At 41.0% G+C, this 18224-nt stretch overlaps 1 protein-coding gene across 35 annotated transcripts in view; it reads left to right on the top strand.

Annotated features, from left to right (window-relative positions):
* Positions 1-13075: 13075 nt before the first annotated feature.
* The window catches only part of tcf7l2 (transcription factor 7 like 2), a 96073-nt gene continuing 90924 nt past the window's right edge, over positions 13076-18224 (top strand). For 8 of the 35 annotated variants that reach the window (XM_077551673.1, XM_077551682.1, XM_077551679.1 and 5 more), the window contains exons 1-3: positions 13077-13818; positions 14013-14079; positions 14225-14349. In XM_077551673.1, the coding sequence (XP_077407799.1) occupies positions 13630-13818; positions 14013-14079; positions 14225-14349 (381 nt within the window). In that variant the 5' untranslated portion in view covers positions 13077-13629. Of the gene's footprint in view, positions 13819-14012; positions 14080-14224; positions 14350-18224 lie in introns of all 35 variants that reach the window. The other 27 variants (XM_077551657.1, XM_077551662.1, XM_077551659.1 and 24 more) reach the window with 7 other exon arrangements.

Genomic DNA, 18224 nt, shown 5'->3' on the forward strand with positions numbered 1-18224 from the left:
AAAAGAAGGCAGAAAAACAGAAAATGTTTGATGTTTTTCACATCCGGACACCATTTTTGTGTTTTCCAAAAAGCAACAAAGGCGACCGTACACGGCCATTTCACAAACTCGCCTGATTTTTTTTTGGGGGGGGGGGGGTACAAACTAGAAAACAGCTATTCGCCAAAAGACTCACCTTATATGAAATGGAATCAAAATAGAACTTTGGAGGTTAGCATCAATGCTAACACTTCCCAATGTCAACATAATATTGTGCTCGTTCGTGATAAGTTCAGAAGTCAATTTCCGTGTACTGTTGCTGCCTTGCTCGACTGACGGTGCAGCCACAACATGCATGCATCAATCCCATTCATGTATTCTTTATCCTTTGCATAGAGCGACTCATCTTCGTGCCACGTTGATGATGAACTGAGAGAGGGATGAAGGCCTTGTTTTGAATCCCACGTGAGTTCTGGGCAGGACACGCCCCGCTGCAATATGATTGGCTGTTGTATCCAGGCAGGCGTTTAAATGTACGAGTGACAAACGGTCATAAATATCTCACTTTGAAGTCATTGCGGTTGCAGATATCGACATCCGTGACCCGCCGCCGTGACGGAATTGTGGATATCCATAATGACAAAGCTCAACTTATACACGAATGTCAAAAGTGAAAAGATGTCGCGGCGATCTGAAAATGTCGACGAGCCGAGAGTCGCCGGGTAGTTTGTGAATTTCACAAATCTGCAAGACGAATGCAGTCGCTTCTATTTGGTCTTGTTGCTCTTCTTTTTTTTTTTTTTTTTCTAGCCTGCTCGCGTGGCCTTCACATGCTCAGCATGGGCTCAGCACATGAAATATTGAGGAGGTGGGGGGCGTTAGTGGGGGGCTGCTGCATCAGCGCCCCCAAATCAAAACAAACTTATTAAACCCCTTGAGCCTTTACCTTGTGTTTTATTATGTTTTTTTTTGTTTGCGAGATGATTTTATTTACATTTTTTTCAGGGTTTTTTTTACCCTCTAGTTCTACTGTATTATGTATTTTTTATTCTATCTTTTGTGCTTTTAATATTATTTATTTAAAAAAAAACAGTTGTTTGAATTATGAATTTAATTTTATTTATCATAATTTTTTTAACACAATTTTACTGTAACTTTAATTAATTTATATTTTTATTTTTGGTGTACTGTATTTCTTATTTATTTTTGCATTTTTAGTGTTTATAATACATTTATTTCAATTATTTTAAAAATAATTTTATTTACATTTTTTTTCAGGGTTTTTTTACCCTCTAGTTCTACTGTATTATGTATTTTTTATTCTATCTTTTGTGCTTTTAATATTATTTATTTAAAAAAAACATTTGTTTGAATTATGAATTTAATTTTATTTATCATAATTTTTTTTTAACACAGTTTTACTGTAACTTTAATTAATTTATATTTTTATTTTTGGTGTACTGTATTTCTTATTTATTTTGCATTTTTAGTGTTTATAATACATTTATTTCAATTATTTTAAAAATAATTTAACTTTTTAAAATGTATTTTTTAGAATTTAAATGTGATCTTATTTTTGTGAAGTTGATTCATTTATATCATTTATATCACCTTTGTTTTTAGCAACAAGTCCACTCAGTTCTTTTTTTTTCTATGTGCGTGCGTGCGTGCGTGCGTGCGTGCGTGTGCGTGTGCGCTGAGCTTCAGTCCCGCCATTTCAGTCCAGTTGAAAGAGCGCGTCAGACTGCTGTCTTGCTCCCCTCTAATATTTACCTGCTTCGATTCTACTTTTATTTCCACACGGTGCGAAAAAGACTAAAACAGCGCGACACTTTTCAAATCAGCTTTTTTTTTTTTATTTGTTTTTTGTCCAGGCACCACAAATAAAGACAAGAAAGGAAGAATAGATGGAAAGAAGTATTCAAAGGAGGATGGATGGCAGGAAGATTGGATATGGATGAAGGAAAAAATGGTAGGAAGGACGAATGAAGGGAAAAAGTTCAGAGGCGAAGGACAGCAGGAAGAAAAGAAGACGTAAAAGGGAAGCGAGGAGGGAGGAAGGAAGGAATAATGGAAGAGCGGAGGGAGGAAAGGGAGTTTGAAAGAAGGGAAGGAAAGAGGTCAGAAAGGAAGGATGGAAGTGAGCGTGCAAGAATCAAAACAAACAGCAAAAAAAAATCTGATGACAAACAACAGTAGTTTACGGTACTGCGCTCCTGTTTTCTGACTTTTGACCCCTATGACATCATCTATGTTGCCGTCTTGGCAAATGTGAGGTTTGGTTTGTGGGGTGTCGAGTGAGCCTCCACCAAGCCAACTTTTTTTTTTTTTTAGGGAGGGGGGGGGGGGGGGGTCTCCTTGTGATTGGCAGGAACACAGAAAACGCGGGCCCGCTTTGACGGGTTCTCCTGTCAAGGTGAAGCCGAGGTTGCTCTCTCAGGACCCCCCCCAAGCCCGCCCGTCACTTTCCAGCGCACCGCACCGCTGCACAGATTGGCTCGTAATGGCGCCGCTAATCACCAGAACGCGCACACGCGCGTGTGTGTGTCTTTCACCGTTTGTAAATGAAATGCCACCAAAAAGCAAAGGAGACGCCATGAGAACATGTTTGCCTTGGCAGAGGTCATCCTGTTGTTGCGGATGCCTCGTGGTGGTTGTCGTGGCAACCCCGTGGCAAGATGAAGCGGCCCTCTTGTTGTGTTAGCATTAGCATTGTTGCTAATGTGACTATTTTAAAAAACTGAATGTTCTGGTTTTCTTTTTATATTTATTCTCAATTTTCTATCATCAAATCAGAAGTGTTATGTTGCAGTTTTTTTTATTATTATTTTTTTTAGCTTGTTTCATCATGTCAAAAATGTTGTACTACTTAATCTAAACTCGACATTGTGATGACTATTGCGTTTGTGAAATATGAATAAAGAAGCAAAACCCACCCGTTTTCCCCCCTCCCATTTTAGGCGGCCATTTTGTCACCTGCTGTAAAATGAAAATGACACCACAATTGCTCAGGTAACGACCAATCGCAACTCATCTTGAAAATGTCACATAAACAAAGTCAGAAACCAGGTGAGCTGTGATTGGTTGTTACCTGAGCCTGCCCGGCAACTCTGATGTCATCTTCGGTGGACAGCAAGTGGCAAAATGGCCGCCCCCTGAAATGGATGTAAACAGGTTGATTTTGTTTCCTTATTCATATTCCAAAACCGCGTTTGGACTAGCGTGTCCCCGTCGGACATTTTACCGTCAAAACCATTATTGGCTTGGCTTGACTTCCTTGTGTGTCGTCTTTCCGCCAGACAGCGCTAGCATGCTAATGCGGCGGCCTTAATAGCCCGTATGATGAGACTTTATCTATAGTTTGTGCATATAATCAGCAAACTAAAGGCGCTGACCCCCCCGGGAGCGAGTTCAACCCGCTGACACTTGACATCTTTCTAATTAAGCGGCGAGGTCTAATCTCTTCTTCCTCCTCACATGACACGACGCGGCCGTCCGTCCGTCCGTCCGTCACGTTGCCGCCCGCCCACCATTTAATATGCTTATAAGCAGCATGCATGTATTATTCACATATGCAGATGAGCTCCTGCGCCCAAACAGACTTTTTGACACGGGTGCGAGTGCACTTCCTTGCCCTCCTTGCAATTTTCATATCCGCCCCGACAAAGGCAACAAAGTTCGCTCGCAAGGACATTTTTGACGTTTAAAGCTACAATGTGAAATAATTGCTGTTTTGTTGTTGTTGCTTTTTTACATTTGCCTATATTAACTCATTTGCTCCCAAAAACGTATAAACATGTTCTATTAAAAATATATATTAAAAAAAATTTTTTTTAAAAAAGGGAGAACAATGATGATGACATGCCAAATGATCAATACTGAACTCTTCCAAGAAAAAAAAATATATAAAAAATATTGCCATGGCCCCAAAAACATATTTATATGTTTTTTAAATGTTTTTTTTTTTTTTATGCAAGAGCATACAGAAGGCTTCGATTCTGACCTGAAGAGGTCGTCTAAAGCAATGGTAGTTATTTCAAAAAAGGTCCAGCAGGTGGCAGCAGAGTATGAGAGATCAACCAGGGCAACGCTGCAACAAGCTCTTTTTCCCGGTGTTTTCAACAGATTTGTGAATAATGATGAAACTTAGCTATAATATTCCAATGCTATTTGCTGCGAAACGGAAGCAAATACATATATACTTTTTTTTTACCTAACGAAAGAAGAGAGACTAATCTTTCTTTTGGTAGGTTCCAAGTATCAGTGATGGATAGTTGCCCTTTCATCACACTTTTTCTCATTGCCATCACTTGTAGCACCAAAAAACAATTTTCAAAAAACATTTAAAGAGAAAGATATTTTCTCCAGCTAAAATAGTCGTTCCAATGTGGTTATTTGTTTTTTTTTTTAAAGGCAGCAGGTTGTAAATTTGGATGTGTATTTTTGTCACTTTGGCGAGATATGTTTGGAGTTTGGCTTGATGTCAGGCTTGGCTTGAGGCAGCAAAGCTTTGTATGGACGCTCGCCGACAGCAGTGGAAGAAAGAGCCTCTTATGTTCACTTTTAGCTTGACTTCCTTGCGAGGGGCTTCGGTGAGCCGCGACCGTCGTCCTCAGAGAGCCCCTTGAGGCGCCACCGCCGCTCCACGCGGCAACGTGGCCGCGTGGAGCGGGCCCACCAGAACATTGCCATCAGTACAATAATGGAGGGGAAATCTTTACTAATAACATATTACAGGGGTTTGTAATCGGCACTGCTTGAGATTTCATACTTTTTTTTTTTATTATGATTGATTTTAGGGATTTCATTTATTAGATATTTTGCTCATTTCATTTTATTATTTTACATTTTTAGGTATTTTTACATTTTGTAATGTTTGTATGAATTACTGTATTTGACTTTTACATATATTTATTTTTTTGTTATCGTTGAAGTTTTATTTAATGTTATGATTTCAATGTTGAGAATTTGTAATGCTAGTTTAGGTATCTTTATTATTTAATTTTAACTTTAAAGGATCTTTGTGCAGTTTTTCACTTTTTGACTCGCAACTGCCACCTCTGGTCCAAAGTGTAACTGCAGCATCTGTGCTTGTTCATGGTAGTACATGCACGACCGCCACTGTTGACAAATGATGACATGATTGATTTTTTTATTTAATTTTGTCATTTCAATTTTTTGAGATAAAATTTTTTTTTTAATTAATTATTATTTTTTTACTTTATTTTTACATTTTTATGTTTTTTTGTTATTTATTTTTTACATTAAAACTGTTTGAGATTTTAAAAATTTTATATATACACACACACACACATATATATATATACGATTTGCTGTTGGTTCTAGTTGCTTGCTGACATGGTGCCATCCTGCATCCACCTGCTGATTGTTGTGAGGCCCAGACAGAATTTTGTGTGTCATGTTGGAATCTCAACCCCACCCGAAATCAAGAAAGTCTCCACCGCGTTGTTCATTTGGTTCCATCGTTGCCCGTCGACGTTATTTACCAAACCCAGTCCGACAAAGATGAAGTGAGATTTTCTATTATTTATTTTTTTGGACCCGTCCTGATTGAACATCAAAGTAGCAAAGTCCCCCCACCCCCGCCCCCCCTCCTTCCGGGTTGCCCGCCCGCTTCTATTAGGCGCCCTTAAGAACAGAGGGGGAAACATCCATTTGCGCCACATCAATGGCCGCTTGCTAATCAATTGAAAACGACACTTGTATGCGGATGCAAATCAAATCTTTGTCTTATTAGAGCTTTTACAAGATGCCTGTCAGGTTTTAATGCTATCAAATAAAAGAAGAGGGCGTGTGCTTCTTCTTCTTCCTTTCTTTTTAAATCTCAAAGATGGCGAGGCGTTTGTGATGGTCCAAATCAAAGCCCTGTGGAGCCGACAGTAATTACTGCAGGAGTTTTGCCTTTCCTTATTAACTCATTCACTGCCATTGACGGCTATTACCGTCAAAAATTAATTTTAACATTTTTTGTATGTATGTATGAAAACCTAGAATTGTTTTATTGTACATTTAGAACAGATATGAAATTTGTGATTAATCGCAAGTCATGCGATTAATTATGATTAAAAACTTTAATCGCCTGACGCCCTGATTTTTTTTATAATTTTTTTCTCTTTTTTTAAAAATTCATTCACTGCCTTTGACGGCTATAAACGTCAAAAATTCATTTAAACTATTTTTATTAGTTTACATTTTTTCCCCACTTTTGTTAACAAGAGTATGAAAACATAGATTTTTTTTTTTATTATACATTTAGAACAGATTTGTGATTAATCGTGAGTTAACTAGTGAAGTCATGCGATTAATTACAATTAAAAAATTTAATCGCCTCTTGCCCCTAATTTTTGATAATCTTTTTTTTAATGAATTTATGGCAGTGAATGAGTTAATATTGATCAAATATGGCCGTGATGTGATGATGAGTTTGGAAGGTGGCAAAGGCCAGAATTATTATTATTATTTTTTTAATTAAAATGAAATTTATGGTAACTGTCCAGCTGTTATGTTATGTTATGTTATGTTATGTTATGTTATGTTATGTTACAGCTGCTGACAATAATATGATATAAATATGCTTTCAGGAATAATTTTCGGGGATGAAAACTTATTTTCATGTTGTTGGTGATGATGGTAATTGTTGTCAAAAGGTTGCAAACGTGTCGATAAAAGTTGAGCGTGAGAATCTTGTCATCATTGAGCTGGAGGCCTGAGCTCAACGACGCTGAGACAATATGTCGTCCTGCGGGCCGCCATATTCATTATTCATCACAGGCCATGGCGGGGGGGGGGGGGGTGATGGGGGGGGGGGGACTCATTAGCGAAGCTTTCATTGAAATTCATCTGGCCAAATCCTGCAGCGATGTGCAGCGCATTGATTGTTGCGCAAGAAGAAGAAGACCCTTCGGATGCAAAACTTGAGGCTGATTGATTTTTCTGCATTTATTTTCTCAATTAGGAGCGAGGAAGACCACGAGGGCCGCAGCCCCCAAAACTCCGCTTGAGTTTTGGGCCTGCGCGGACGTAAACGAGTGTTTATTTGTGATGGCGCTGCTACCTAACGATCCACTTTTGGAAAGGCCGGAGAGATAATCGATAGGTGGAACAAATGTGGCCTCAAATTTCAAACAAAAGACAACAGGTGTGTGTGTTTGCGAGAGAGAGAGAGCGTCGTAGTTGCAACAAAGAAGCGTTGCCGTGAAATTCTTGAGGACCGCTGCTTGCTATTTTGTGGAATAACACTTCGGATTTCTGAGTAACATCCCAAATCAGACGCCGGAGGTTGCTAAGGTCTAAAATGAAGCAAAATTAATTAACTTTCAGGAATTAGCCTTGTGAAAATAAATAAAAGAGTCCGACTTGACTCTTTAGAGCGCCTCATTGTTGGACGCGAGTGGGCGCATGGAGTAATAGCGTTTGTAACTCGTTAGTGGTTTTAGGAACAAGTGTTTTACGTCAGATTGTGTTCATTTCTCTACAAGCGGAATTGTTCAGCACGTTTGTTTTTGAATGTGAGCACAGGTGGCAAATCCAGATCCAGAAATGAAAAACCCTGTCACAGTTTGGCTTTAGCCCCTGATGCTAGCTAACAAGCTCCCGAGCAGGTAAACAAGCATCATGGGAGCTAGCTAGCTGGGACTAGTTTAGCCCCAGGCGCTAGCTAGCTAGCTAGCGAGCTAGCATCGTGGGAGCTAGCTAGCTGGGACTAGTTTAGCCCCAGGCGCTAGCTAGCTAGCGAGCTAGCATCATGGGAGCTAGCTAGCTGGGACTAGTTTAGCCCCAGGCGCTAGCTAGCTAGCTGGGACTAGTTTAGCCCCAGGCGCTAGCTAGCTAGCTGGGGCTAAACTAGTCCCAGCTAGCTAGCTCCCATGATGCTAGCTAGCGCCTGGGGCTAAAGCCAAACAATGGCAGGGTTTTTACTTTGTGGACCTGGATTTGCCACCTCTGAATGTGAGGCCCAGCACAATTAGTGTTTTACAACCGACAAAAAGGCAACACGTAACTAACGTAAATTATCCAAATATTTCTTTCTTCCAACTTTCAAGAATGTTGCTCAGAAGTCTTATGACACAAATGTGAGCTGTTCTTGCGTCTTCCGCAAGTGTTGCGCGCGCGTGGGAGTGCGTTTACAAAAAAAAAACAACTTTATAAAGATTCTAATGAATACATTTATTGTCGTTTACATGTACTGGCTGATTATGCCTTTATTAGCGCATAATGCTGGCACAAAACGGGCGCCGGAGCCCTCGCCACCGTAACCTTGATGATGTTTGGCGTCCTTTTTGACTTTGCATTGTGGCGAGCACAATGGCCCCCCAACGTCGTCCCTCCGGCTAATGAACGCCACACGTTGCTCTCGTTTGTGGCGCCATTTGACTCAAGGTCAGCCGCCATTGTGACGCTCGTTAATAAGTGTGTGGCGTTAAAAAGAAGAAGAAGAAAAGATTCTACAGCTTTTCTGAGACTCGTCGGCGGTGGAAGAAAAATAGCCGCAAACGCAAAATGAGCAAATGAGAGGCAGTTGTCAAGTTTAAATCGAAGAATAAAAAACTTTGCTTGCTTTTACCAAAGCACAGCGTGAACATTTAATATAATAAAAAAATGCAAGCAGGGATTTCATGGCAAATCCTGGAAATTATCATCACATTTTCATGCCATGCTCCACACACGTTGGCCAAAAAGTCATTTGAGGAGGAAACACGCTTCCGATTGGGGCTTCATTTGGGAGAACTTCCTTGCAGGAATTCCTCAAACACCTGAAATTTGCCCAAAATGGCTGCTTTAAAACAAAATGGCTGACTTCCTGTTCCATTTCAGCCACTTTTTCATGCACCCTGTTATGACAGACGGCTACCCGATGTCATGGAGCTCATTAAGACGGGTCTCGCCAGCCTATTTATTTATTTATTTATTTAAACTTTATACCTGACACGGTACAAAATGGCAGCTTCAGATCAAAAGGGACGAGTTTCTGCTCAATTCCCCAAAACGGTCCTTGAGAATCGTTTCGTGCGTCCTCGTTAGATTTGAGTGTACACCAAACTTGTGAATCTTGTGTCAGGGGAAAGTTGAAACTTTTTCGTTCTTTTTTTTTCCTGAGGATAGTATTGAAAATTTCAAGTTAGTCAGACTTGTTTGGTGACGGGTTTGACAACTTTGAAAGTTTTGGGCTTAGTAACGACAAGAATTCCAAAATTCTGTGATCCAAAGGACTTTTTGGGAAGCTGTTGGAAGAAATTTCAAGTCGGTAAAGTATTTGTGGGGGGGTCAGTCTATTAAATATGAATAGAACATTTTTTTTTAAATCCATATGGGGGCGCTATTATTCCCAAAAAATTGCATTTTTTCACAGGTCCCCACAAATTTCTGTTTGCTAATGTGAGAAAGTTCAAGTTTTATTTTTTATTCTATTTTATTTTATTTAAGTAAAAAAAAAAATACAAGTTAAAAAAAAGTTTTAAGATTTAGTCCTGTAAATATTGTACATTTGGATAATAATAAAAGCACTTCCATTTGGCCCAAATTGTACGATCCAATAGGTGTCAAACTCAAGACCCGGGGGCCAGATCTGACCCACCACATCATTTTATGTGGTCCACAAAAGCAAATCAAGCATGTCAACTTCCATCATGCTAGCTAAAATCTCTAGCAAAATTTCCAATTGACTTCGGTAATAAATTGTGTTGCGCTATTGCAAGCATTTTCTTTTAACATTATTACAGTAACTTAAACAATAGTTAAACAAACTATTATTAACGGTTTCTGATTGTTCTGATGAAGTTATTTGTCATTTTTGTGTGCTTTGTATGTAATAAGATGTATATGATTTGACATTGGCCATAATGTGCCCCCCCCCCCAGCCCCCCCTGCAAAAAAAAGGCTTTAAAAGGCTTGGAATGTAATTGTAGCGCCCTGAAGAAGACCCTCGTACCTCTTTTGCTTGTGCCACAAAACAGGCCTCCTGCTTCCTGTTTGAGGAAGACCCTTCAACGAGATGCTCGCAGCCTCTTGAAGGTCCCTATTAAGACATGGAGGGGTCCCTCGCACAAAACATTGGATTTGCTTGGAGGCGGGGGGGAGGTTGGTCAACAGGAAGCACGTTTGCTTTTTTTCCTTTTTGCGATGCCAAACATTTGGCTGCCGGTTAGCAACAGCCTCAGTGACGGGCACAGAGATTTTGGGGGGCAAAAAAAGGGCCTTACTGACAATTCCCAGATGACGTCACAAGTCAAGATGGCGGTCAATTTGGTCAACTCTGAAAACGTTTGGGTCAAAAAGTTAACCCAATTAGGGATCAAAAATGGACCGACCCAGCTTTCTGGGTTGTTTTGTACAAAATTACCCAATTTTTTGACCCAAGGAAAGGATCTGACCAATATTTACGAGTTGTTTTAATTTATTTATTTAAAAGGGTCAATTCACATTAATCAACATTTTACAATGTCAATGTGCCCGAGTTAGCTCAATTAAGCTAATTTTCATATTAAAGTCCCTTGGGCGGATGTAAGCCTAAAATGAGAGTAATTAAAATCACTACACTAAAAGACTAATTTCTAAGATGGGTCAAATAGACCCAAGTAGAGGATCAGTTCATTTTGACCCATAGTTGGGTTATTTTTTGTCCAACTGTTTTTAGATTGAATAATGCAAAAATGTGTGGACTTAGTATAGATTCTTGATGAACACCGTATCCGTCTACAGGGGCTAACACAGTCGTAGCATCATAAGTGCAGTAAATGTTTGTATGAAAATCACTTCAGGATTAGAGCATAATAATCAATTAATCTACTGGATTACTAAGAATTCAGTTGATTGTCAACGAATCGGGTCTGGAAGGGTTTGAGTGCACTGCTAGTTGCAATCATCGGAGGTGCACTCGATTCACTCCAAACTCTGTTGCGGTCTAATGAACCATAATCTACATTTTGTATTCAATATATTTTGTTAATATAGATTTAATAATCGCTAATGCCACCCATCGTCATTCAAGGAAATGTAATCAAGCGCCTATCTCTCGATTATCTTAAACATGGGCTACATGTAATCTTAATTTAAAATGAGGCAAAAGCAAAGCTAATATATATATATATATATATACTATATATATATATATATATATATATATATATATATATATATATATATATATATTTGCACATGTATGTATAATGACTTGATCATCCAAGGGAGGGGGGGCTCTCCCCTATTCTGATGTGAGGAATACAAATCCCTTCGTGCAAAGATTAGCACGGCCGCTAATTAAAATGGAAAGTATCGTACGGTATTCCATTAATGACAAAACGCGGCATAAGGTACAAAAAAATATATATATTAACGTACATGTAATTATGACTTTAAATGACAATGGAGGCAACAAAAGGGGATACACAGAGGCATGATGGGTAATTAACAGTTTGTGCATTATATATATATATTTTTTTAAAGCAACACATTTGCATATGTATCTAAATGATTAAAATCAAGGTCACAATGACAGTCTTGATGGACCTTCGCGAGCCGAAGCGAGAGCCGCTCGGCGCTCGTCTGCTTTGGTCTAGAACGTGTGGGCTCAGGTTTGGAGGGCCCTGAGCTGTAGGGAATGTGTGTGTGTGCGTGTGTGTAGCCTTTTGCATACACACTTTATGCTGCCTCCACATGTAATTGGCCAGAATGTTGGAATCTCTAATGCCATGTTTATAATTGTGTCATTTGTGTGTCGTCCACGTGAAATTCATTGTGGATTCGGTAATAGTTGCATTAAATCACAGCTCAAAAGAGAGACGGCATGTTCTGAAATGAGGAGATAAGGTAAGCGGCGCTCATCATTGATTTATATCACGCGCACACATACAAGCCCCTGGAAAAGGATGCAGGACGCCGCCCCCTCCTCCTTCCTCCTTCTATTTACATTACAGGTAAGCTATTAGAGCAGGTTTTGTATTAAAATCATTTGTGTTTCTGTGTGTGGGAAACCGTCTTTTGTTATCTTATTTTTGGAAATAAATAGCCGGAAGATTCTGTTAAGTAAAAAAACAAAGCAAATAATTTGACCCAAAAAATGGACACCTAATGTAAGCGTACGTTTTTTCTCTTCTATTCATTTAATCTATGTTCACATGTGGAACATATCTTCCGAATAAATAGTTTAAAGATGGTGTTAAAAATCTAACAATTCCATTAAAAATAGAAAACAGCTCATATAAGTGACAGAGCCTTTCTTTTTCATCGTCTCAGCTAATAAAGAAATGTGTTTTTTACCTATTTTACCCGGAAACAATTGCCCCTTTTCACCTTTTATCTCAAAGAAATTGTTAGAAGATGATTTTAAAGCAAAAGTAAACAAATATATATACTGTAATGATAATTTATCCCCCCCCTCCCCAATAGAAAGCAGCACAATCACATGTAATCTCACGTTTGTTCTTCCCACTCTCATTTTAAAAATTATGTATTTTATTTCTACATTATAATTTATGTTCACGTGGAAACAGTTGTCTTTTGTTAACCTTTTTCTTCGAGACAACATCAAGATGGTGCTCAGCAAAAAAAGAAAATAAAAGGAATAGAAAGCAACTCATGTAAGCATCCACGTTTGTCCTCCTCAATGTCATTTACAAACCAATTTGAAATGTATTTTTCCCTAGTCCAGCTGCCGATGATAACAAAATGAAATGGAATTAAAAAAAGAGAGAGTTAGAACAGCCGAGAGGAATTCAGGTTAGTCCCACAGGACATCTCACCTGTCACACAGGCAGGATGCAATAAAAAAAAAAAAGAGAGAATAGATGTGAGGAAATATTACCTAATATGATGAAAAAATAGATCAGTGCAGACCAAACAAGGGTTTATTGTGCTTTCTTCCTCTCTCTTTTTTTTCTTCCCAAGAAGGCCTTTGAGCAGAGGAAGATGGTGAAATATTTAAAAATGTAAATATATGTGAGGGAATGGTGAAGCTACTTCTTGTTTGAGCCCGCCCATGTGTGCTTTTATTTTATTTTTTTTCATGTGTGCAACAACCCCTTGTCTTTTTTCCTGCAGTGTTGCCTTCACTGTCCTGCCTCGCACGCTCCAACACAGCCGGCTTCCTCTCTCTCTCTCTCTCTCTCTCTCTCTCTCCTCCTCTTTTCTTTTTTTTTTCTATTTATGAAAACGTCACTTCAAGTCCCTCCCTGTTTGAATCTCATTAGTTTCTTGTGTGTTTCTCCCTGTCAATAATCCCGAATCCAGACTCTCTCTATTTCCATCCCTCTCTATCTGTCAATCAGCGCCGCCTTTGAACTGAAAACCACTCCGACCAACTTCAACTCTCTCAATCCGAGCACCGCGGCTCCTTCTCCGGCTTCCCCTTTTCCGCCAAGAGCCCCCTTCTTTTTCTTTTTGGGACTTTTTTTCTGTGGGACCGCGAACGCCACACGCTGTGTGTGTGTTTTTTTCTAACTGGAGGGGGAAAACGCCACCAACGACACCCCCGAAGTCGCGGAAAGTGGCACTTTTTCGACGGCGAGGGGTCCTTTTTTCAAAAACAAAAAAAGTTTCTCCTTTTGGAGATATTCCCCCCACCCCTAGCGAGAGCAGCAGCAGCAAGCTAGCCGCCTTCGGTGAAGCTCGTGGGGGGAAAAAAGAGGAGCGAGAATGCCGCAACTTAACGGCGGTGGAGGGGACGACCTGGGCGCCAACGATGAGATGATCTCCTTCAAAGACGAAGGGGAGCAAGAGGAGAAAATCTCGGAGAATTCGTCGGCCGAAAGGGATTTAGCGGACGTCAAGTCGTCGCTCGTCAACGAGTCGGAAACAAATCAGAACAGTTCGTCCGACTCGGAGGTAAGTTGGGAGCTCCGCAGCCCCGCCGCCGCCGCCGCTCCCCCCCGGCCAACTCCGAGGCGAGTGGCCGCCGGCGACAGCTTGTGAGGCGGCCAACTCGTAGCGAAAGTTCGGCGTGGGTCTCAATGGCTGTGTTTCATTGCTTTTTCTTTCTTTTCTTTTTTTTGATCCCCCCCACTCCAACCACTCTCAAGGCGGAGAGACGGCCTCCGCCTCGGTCTGAAACTTTCAGAGACAAAACGCGAGAAAGTTTAGAGGAGGGTGAGTTCTGGCTTCCATTTTAAACAACACACGCTCCCCTTCTTCTTTGTGTGTGTGTGTTTTTTTTTGTTTATTGTTAAAAACTTTCCCCCTTTCTTTTCTCTTTCTTTCCGCCACAACCACAACTCCGGTCCCGCCATGTTAGCAGCGAAAAGGCAAGATGGAGGGCTGTTCAAGAGCCCACCGTACCCGGGCTATCCGTTTATTATGATCCCCGATCTCACGGGACCCTACCTCCCCAACGGATCACTTTCTCCCACAGCACGCACAGTAAGTTGGCCTTTTTGTTTTGATTTCTTTTCCCTGCAACGCAACAACACAACACAACACGACACAAGCAAGTCTTGACACCGGCGTCTCGGTGAGGGGGGCAAAAGTGGACAGTAGCGCAAAAGTCGACTTTTTGCGACTGTCCGTGAAGTGTACAGTTGGAGCGGTTCCCGAGTCCTGTCTGTCATCGCTGCTAGCATGCTAAGTGGCTAAAGAAAAAAAGGGGCTTTATGTGACAGGCCAAGTTTGTGTGTATGTGTGTTGCATATTTAATTCCACATGTGTTATTAAAAGAATAACAATTATGATTAGTAATATTACAAAATAATCACGGTTAATATGTATTGCTTTAGATAATGAATAATGCATTTGGCTGGTGTTTGCTCAGCCCTCATCAAAAATGCCCTCTTTTCCCCTCTCAACAATGTGAAAGCTGCACCAATGAAATATGCAAATTGCTGCAAGTGTGCTGCTATTTGCATGTGTCAAAAAGAGGAGGAAGAGGGTCTACAAAATCCGATTGTTGGCATTCAAAGGATTATTGCTGTTATTTTTAGGGGGTTAGTGCATCTCGCAATGACTGCAAATTAAATGTTCATCAATAAATTCATGTTATTTATTTAGCCGGGCCTTAATTATGCACCTCGCTGATTCCCACCGGGGCTACGGCAAGCCTTAAGCAGCGTTAAATCCCGACCACCCCTTCCTTTTTTTTTTTTTTTAACATACTCCCCTTATTTTATTTTAAACGTTTGCAATTACAAGTCATGCGCTTTAGGACTTGTCATCTCATTTTACAAGGTTAAGGCGAAGGCGAGGCAGTTAGGAAATTGGAACCCTCCAAGCCGCAAAACACTCCTCATCCCCCATTTTCCGCACAACCTCAGCGCCTCACATTCGTTGCCTCCATTTTCTATTGTGCACACCTTGAAAATGAAAATGTCAAACTCGGATGAGGGTGAAATTGTTGCTTCGATTTTTGTCATTGAAAAGCAAAAAAAACATGCCGTTTAATTAGATGACTTTATTTTTCTTTTCAAGTCAGTTGCTGTCTATGATTTATTCTCATTCAAACTGGCACGCGCACACTGATATGTAGCGTTTCCTCGTATGAGGAGTCCTGTGACAATGCATTGCATTTTCTCTTTCTTTTGTATTTCTTCTATTTTACCTTGTACAGATTTTCCTCCATTAAAAGATAAAGTGACTCACAAATAATGACAATGAGCATCCATTTCAATTTCCTGGTCAAGGTATCCCTTGATGTCTCTTTTTAATGTTTTAAATTTCCTAGTAAAGATTTTCTTCGATTTAAGTAAAAAGTCGCTTTGATTCTGCATCCCTTAAACTCCAAATTAATTAAACTTATACTTAATAACACTTACTTCTAGTAATGTTTTTTTGTGTTGTGCATGCTGCAACCATGGGGAGAGAGGTGTTGCTATTTGCAACGTGATAACACGTAATAAAATTTTCATACATTTCGTCAAGGTGGGGCCTGCAAAACCCCCAAAATGTTTACAATTGGACTTCCTCAAGCCTACGGATGGTCCGTAAATAACCACCCGCCCCCCAACACACACCCTGCTGTGTCCAAGCCATTAGCGTCTTTGAAGTGGTCGGTGGCTCTAATATCAATGTATTCGACTTAAAGCCGCCATTAATAATTCACCTGGACATTGATTAGCTGTCTGTCGCGCGGCAACTCGCGACGCTGATGAAGAAAAAGGGCGCTTTGATTTGGATTTGGAAGCATGTTTTTTATTTTCATTTTTTTTTTAACAGAACGGCGCGGGGGGGGGGGGGTTAACATCATTTACGTGAACTCCGGCGGGAATTTGTTTTGCCAAGCACCACCGAATCCAAAGAGGCTGACAATTTAGTATCATTTAAGCATTTTGACATGTGTCCAGCCTTTTAAAAAGCAAGCCCCCCACCCACTCTTGCCCTCATCCGCTCAGCTCGGACTTTTCCTTAAAGCCTGCACAAAGACTTGCTGGGCTGCACTCGGCCTTTCTTGTTTTTTTTTTTGCGGCGGCGGGTTAACGCAGGTTCGGTGTGGGCTCACATCCTGCCGCAACAGGTAAATGCCCCCCAACCTTCCTCGCTGACCCACCCCTTGGACCCATTATTTAGAGTTTTGGGCCAAAGGAACGTATTTGGATGTATGATTAGCCCACACACACTGAAACAATAGCTTTTCTCAGCTTTTTTTTTTTTTTTTAAAAACACACCGCTTTTTGTTTTCTTTATTTTAATAATGCATGTTGTGGCTTTTATTTTCTCCTGAAACGCACGACGACCGTATCCTTTTGTATCCGTTCTAATTGGCGCACCGAGCGACAGTATCTCGGCTCAACATGGCGGCATTGTCAGCACAACAATGCGTCATCGTATGGATTACGTGTGTTCGCCCTCCTGTAAATGGATTTTTTTTTTTTCCTTTTTTGGCCAAAGATGAGGATTTGAAGGATTGCGTGTGCTTGTGTGTGTGGGTGGGGTTGGTTTAAGGGAGGGGGGGTACACCTTATCAAATTGGCTTTACATGCTAATGGGGTCTAATTGGTGCCTGCAGGGGAGTTGGGTGGGTAGGGGGGGCAGGCGTCAAAACCGCGCAAGGTTGCTGGGCCCTTTTGTCTTGCAAATCACTTTTGTTGACAAAAAGTACGGCAGTGGAAGCTTCCAGATTATTATTTTTTTCCACGACTCGTAAAATCTGCTTTGGATTTGACGAGTTAACTTTAAGAGACTGCAGGGGGGTGGGGGTTGAGAGGAGGAGGGGTAGGAAGTTTGGCACACTAAAACGCTGGGCCTGCGAGACATTAGCGGCCTTGCATTCTCTCGGCTTAATTAGTCCGAAATGTAATTGTTCACGCTCTGCCAACTGCGAGCAGCGAGAGCGCGCGAGCTTTTTTTATTTTATTTTTTATTTTTTTAACAAAACAATAAATCACTCGCATATTTGCGCCGTGATTCACGTGGAGGCTCGACCTCTCCCCGGCTCGACATGTGGTAAATTGTGAAGTCAATGAATCGCAGATGTAGAGGTGCAGGAGGGAGGGGGGATGTGGGGGGAGTTTGGAGAGGCAGTACAGTAAGGTTTTGTCAATGCCTGGCGAAGGAATGGAAAATAATTTTGTCGTAAATATTTACTGAGAAGATGTGTGTTTATGTTTCCTCCTCCCCACATCATCTCTGCTCGCGGGGCTTAATTGTCTAATTCGGAGGATGTTGGCGGGCTGAGCTGTCACCGTCTGAAATATTTAAAAATAAAAATCTAGATGTGTTTACCATCACATTTTTAACTGGTGCAAAGGGAGTGTTAAGAAAAGAGACGGGTGGGGGGGGAGGAGCGATTCAGCTGCAGTCAAGTCAGGTTGGATTTTTTTTTAATGAACTTTATTGACACTATTGTTTTAACATCTTGACATATTTTTAGTTTTATGTCGACAGGCTTGCACAAAGGCATTCGTTTAGCAGCTGTGCGCTAGTAAACCCCCGGCCCCCTTTTAGTGTACCCCCCCTTTTTCAGCCGCACTCCCAACCTTCCCTCCCGTCGTCGCACTCCTCCCTCCCTCCTGCGCTCGCTTGCTCTTTCTCTCGTGCATTTCTATAGCCGCCGCCGCTGCTGCAGAAGCACACAAAGATAGCACTGTACATCTGGAACGCCAACTTTTGTCATCCTGTTAAATTGAGGCCCCCCCCCTCCGCCGCGCCGGCTGTTAAATCCACGTGTGTTTACGTACCCCCATTTTCTTTCTTCCGTCGATTGAATCTGCGTTTTCCTGATGAAAAAAAAAAAAAAGACATGACGCAGGCGAGCGAGCGGGCGTCTGACTTTGCCGGAATGCCAAGTCTACCCCTCGCCGCGAGAG

Source organism: Vanacampus margaritifer, chromosome 18 (assembly GCF_051991255.1).
Source record: "Vanacampus margaritifer isolate UIUO_Vmar chromosome 18, RoL_Vmar_1.0, whole genome shotgun sequence".
Lineage (NCBI taxonomy): Eukaryota > Metazoa > Chordata > Actinopteri > Syngnathiformes > Syngnathidae > Vanacampus > Vanacampus margaritifer.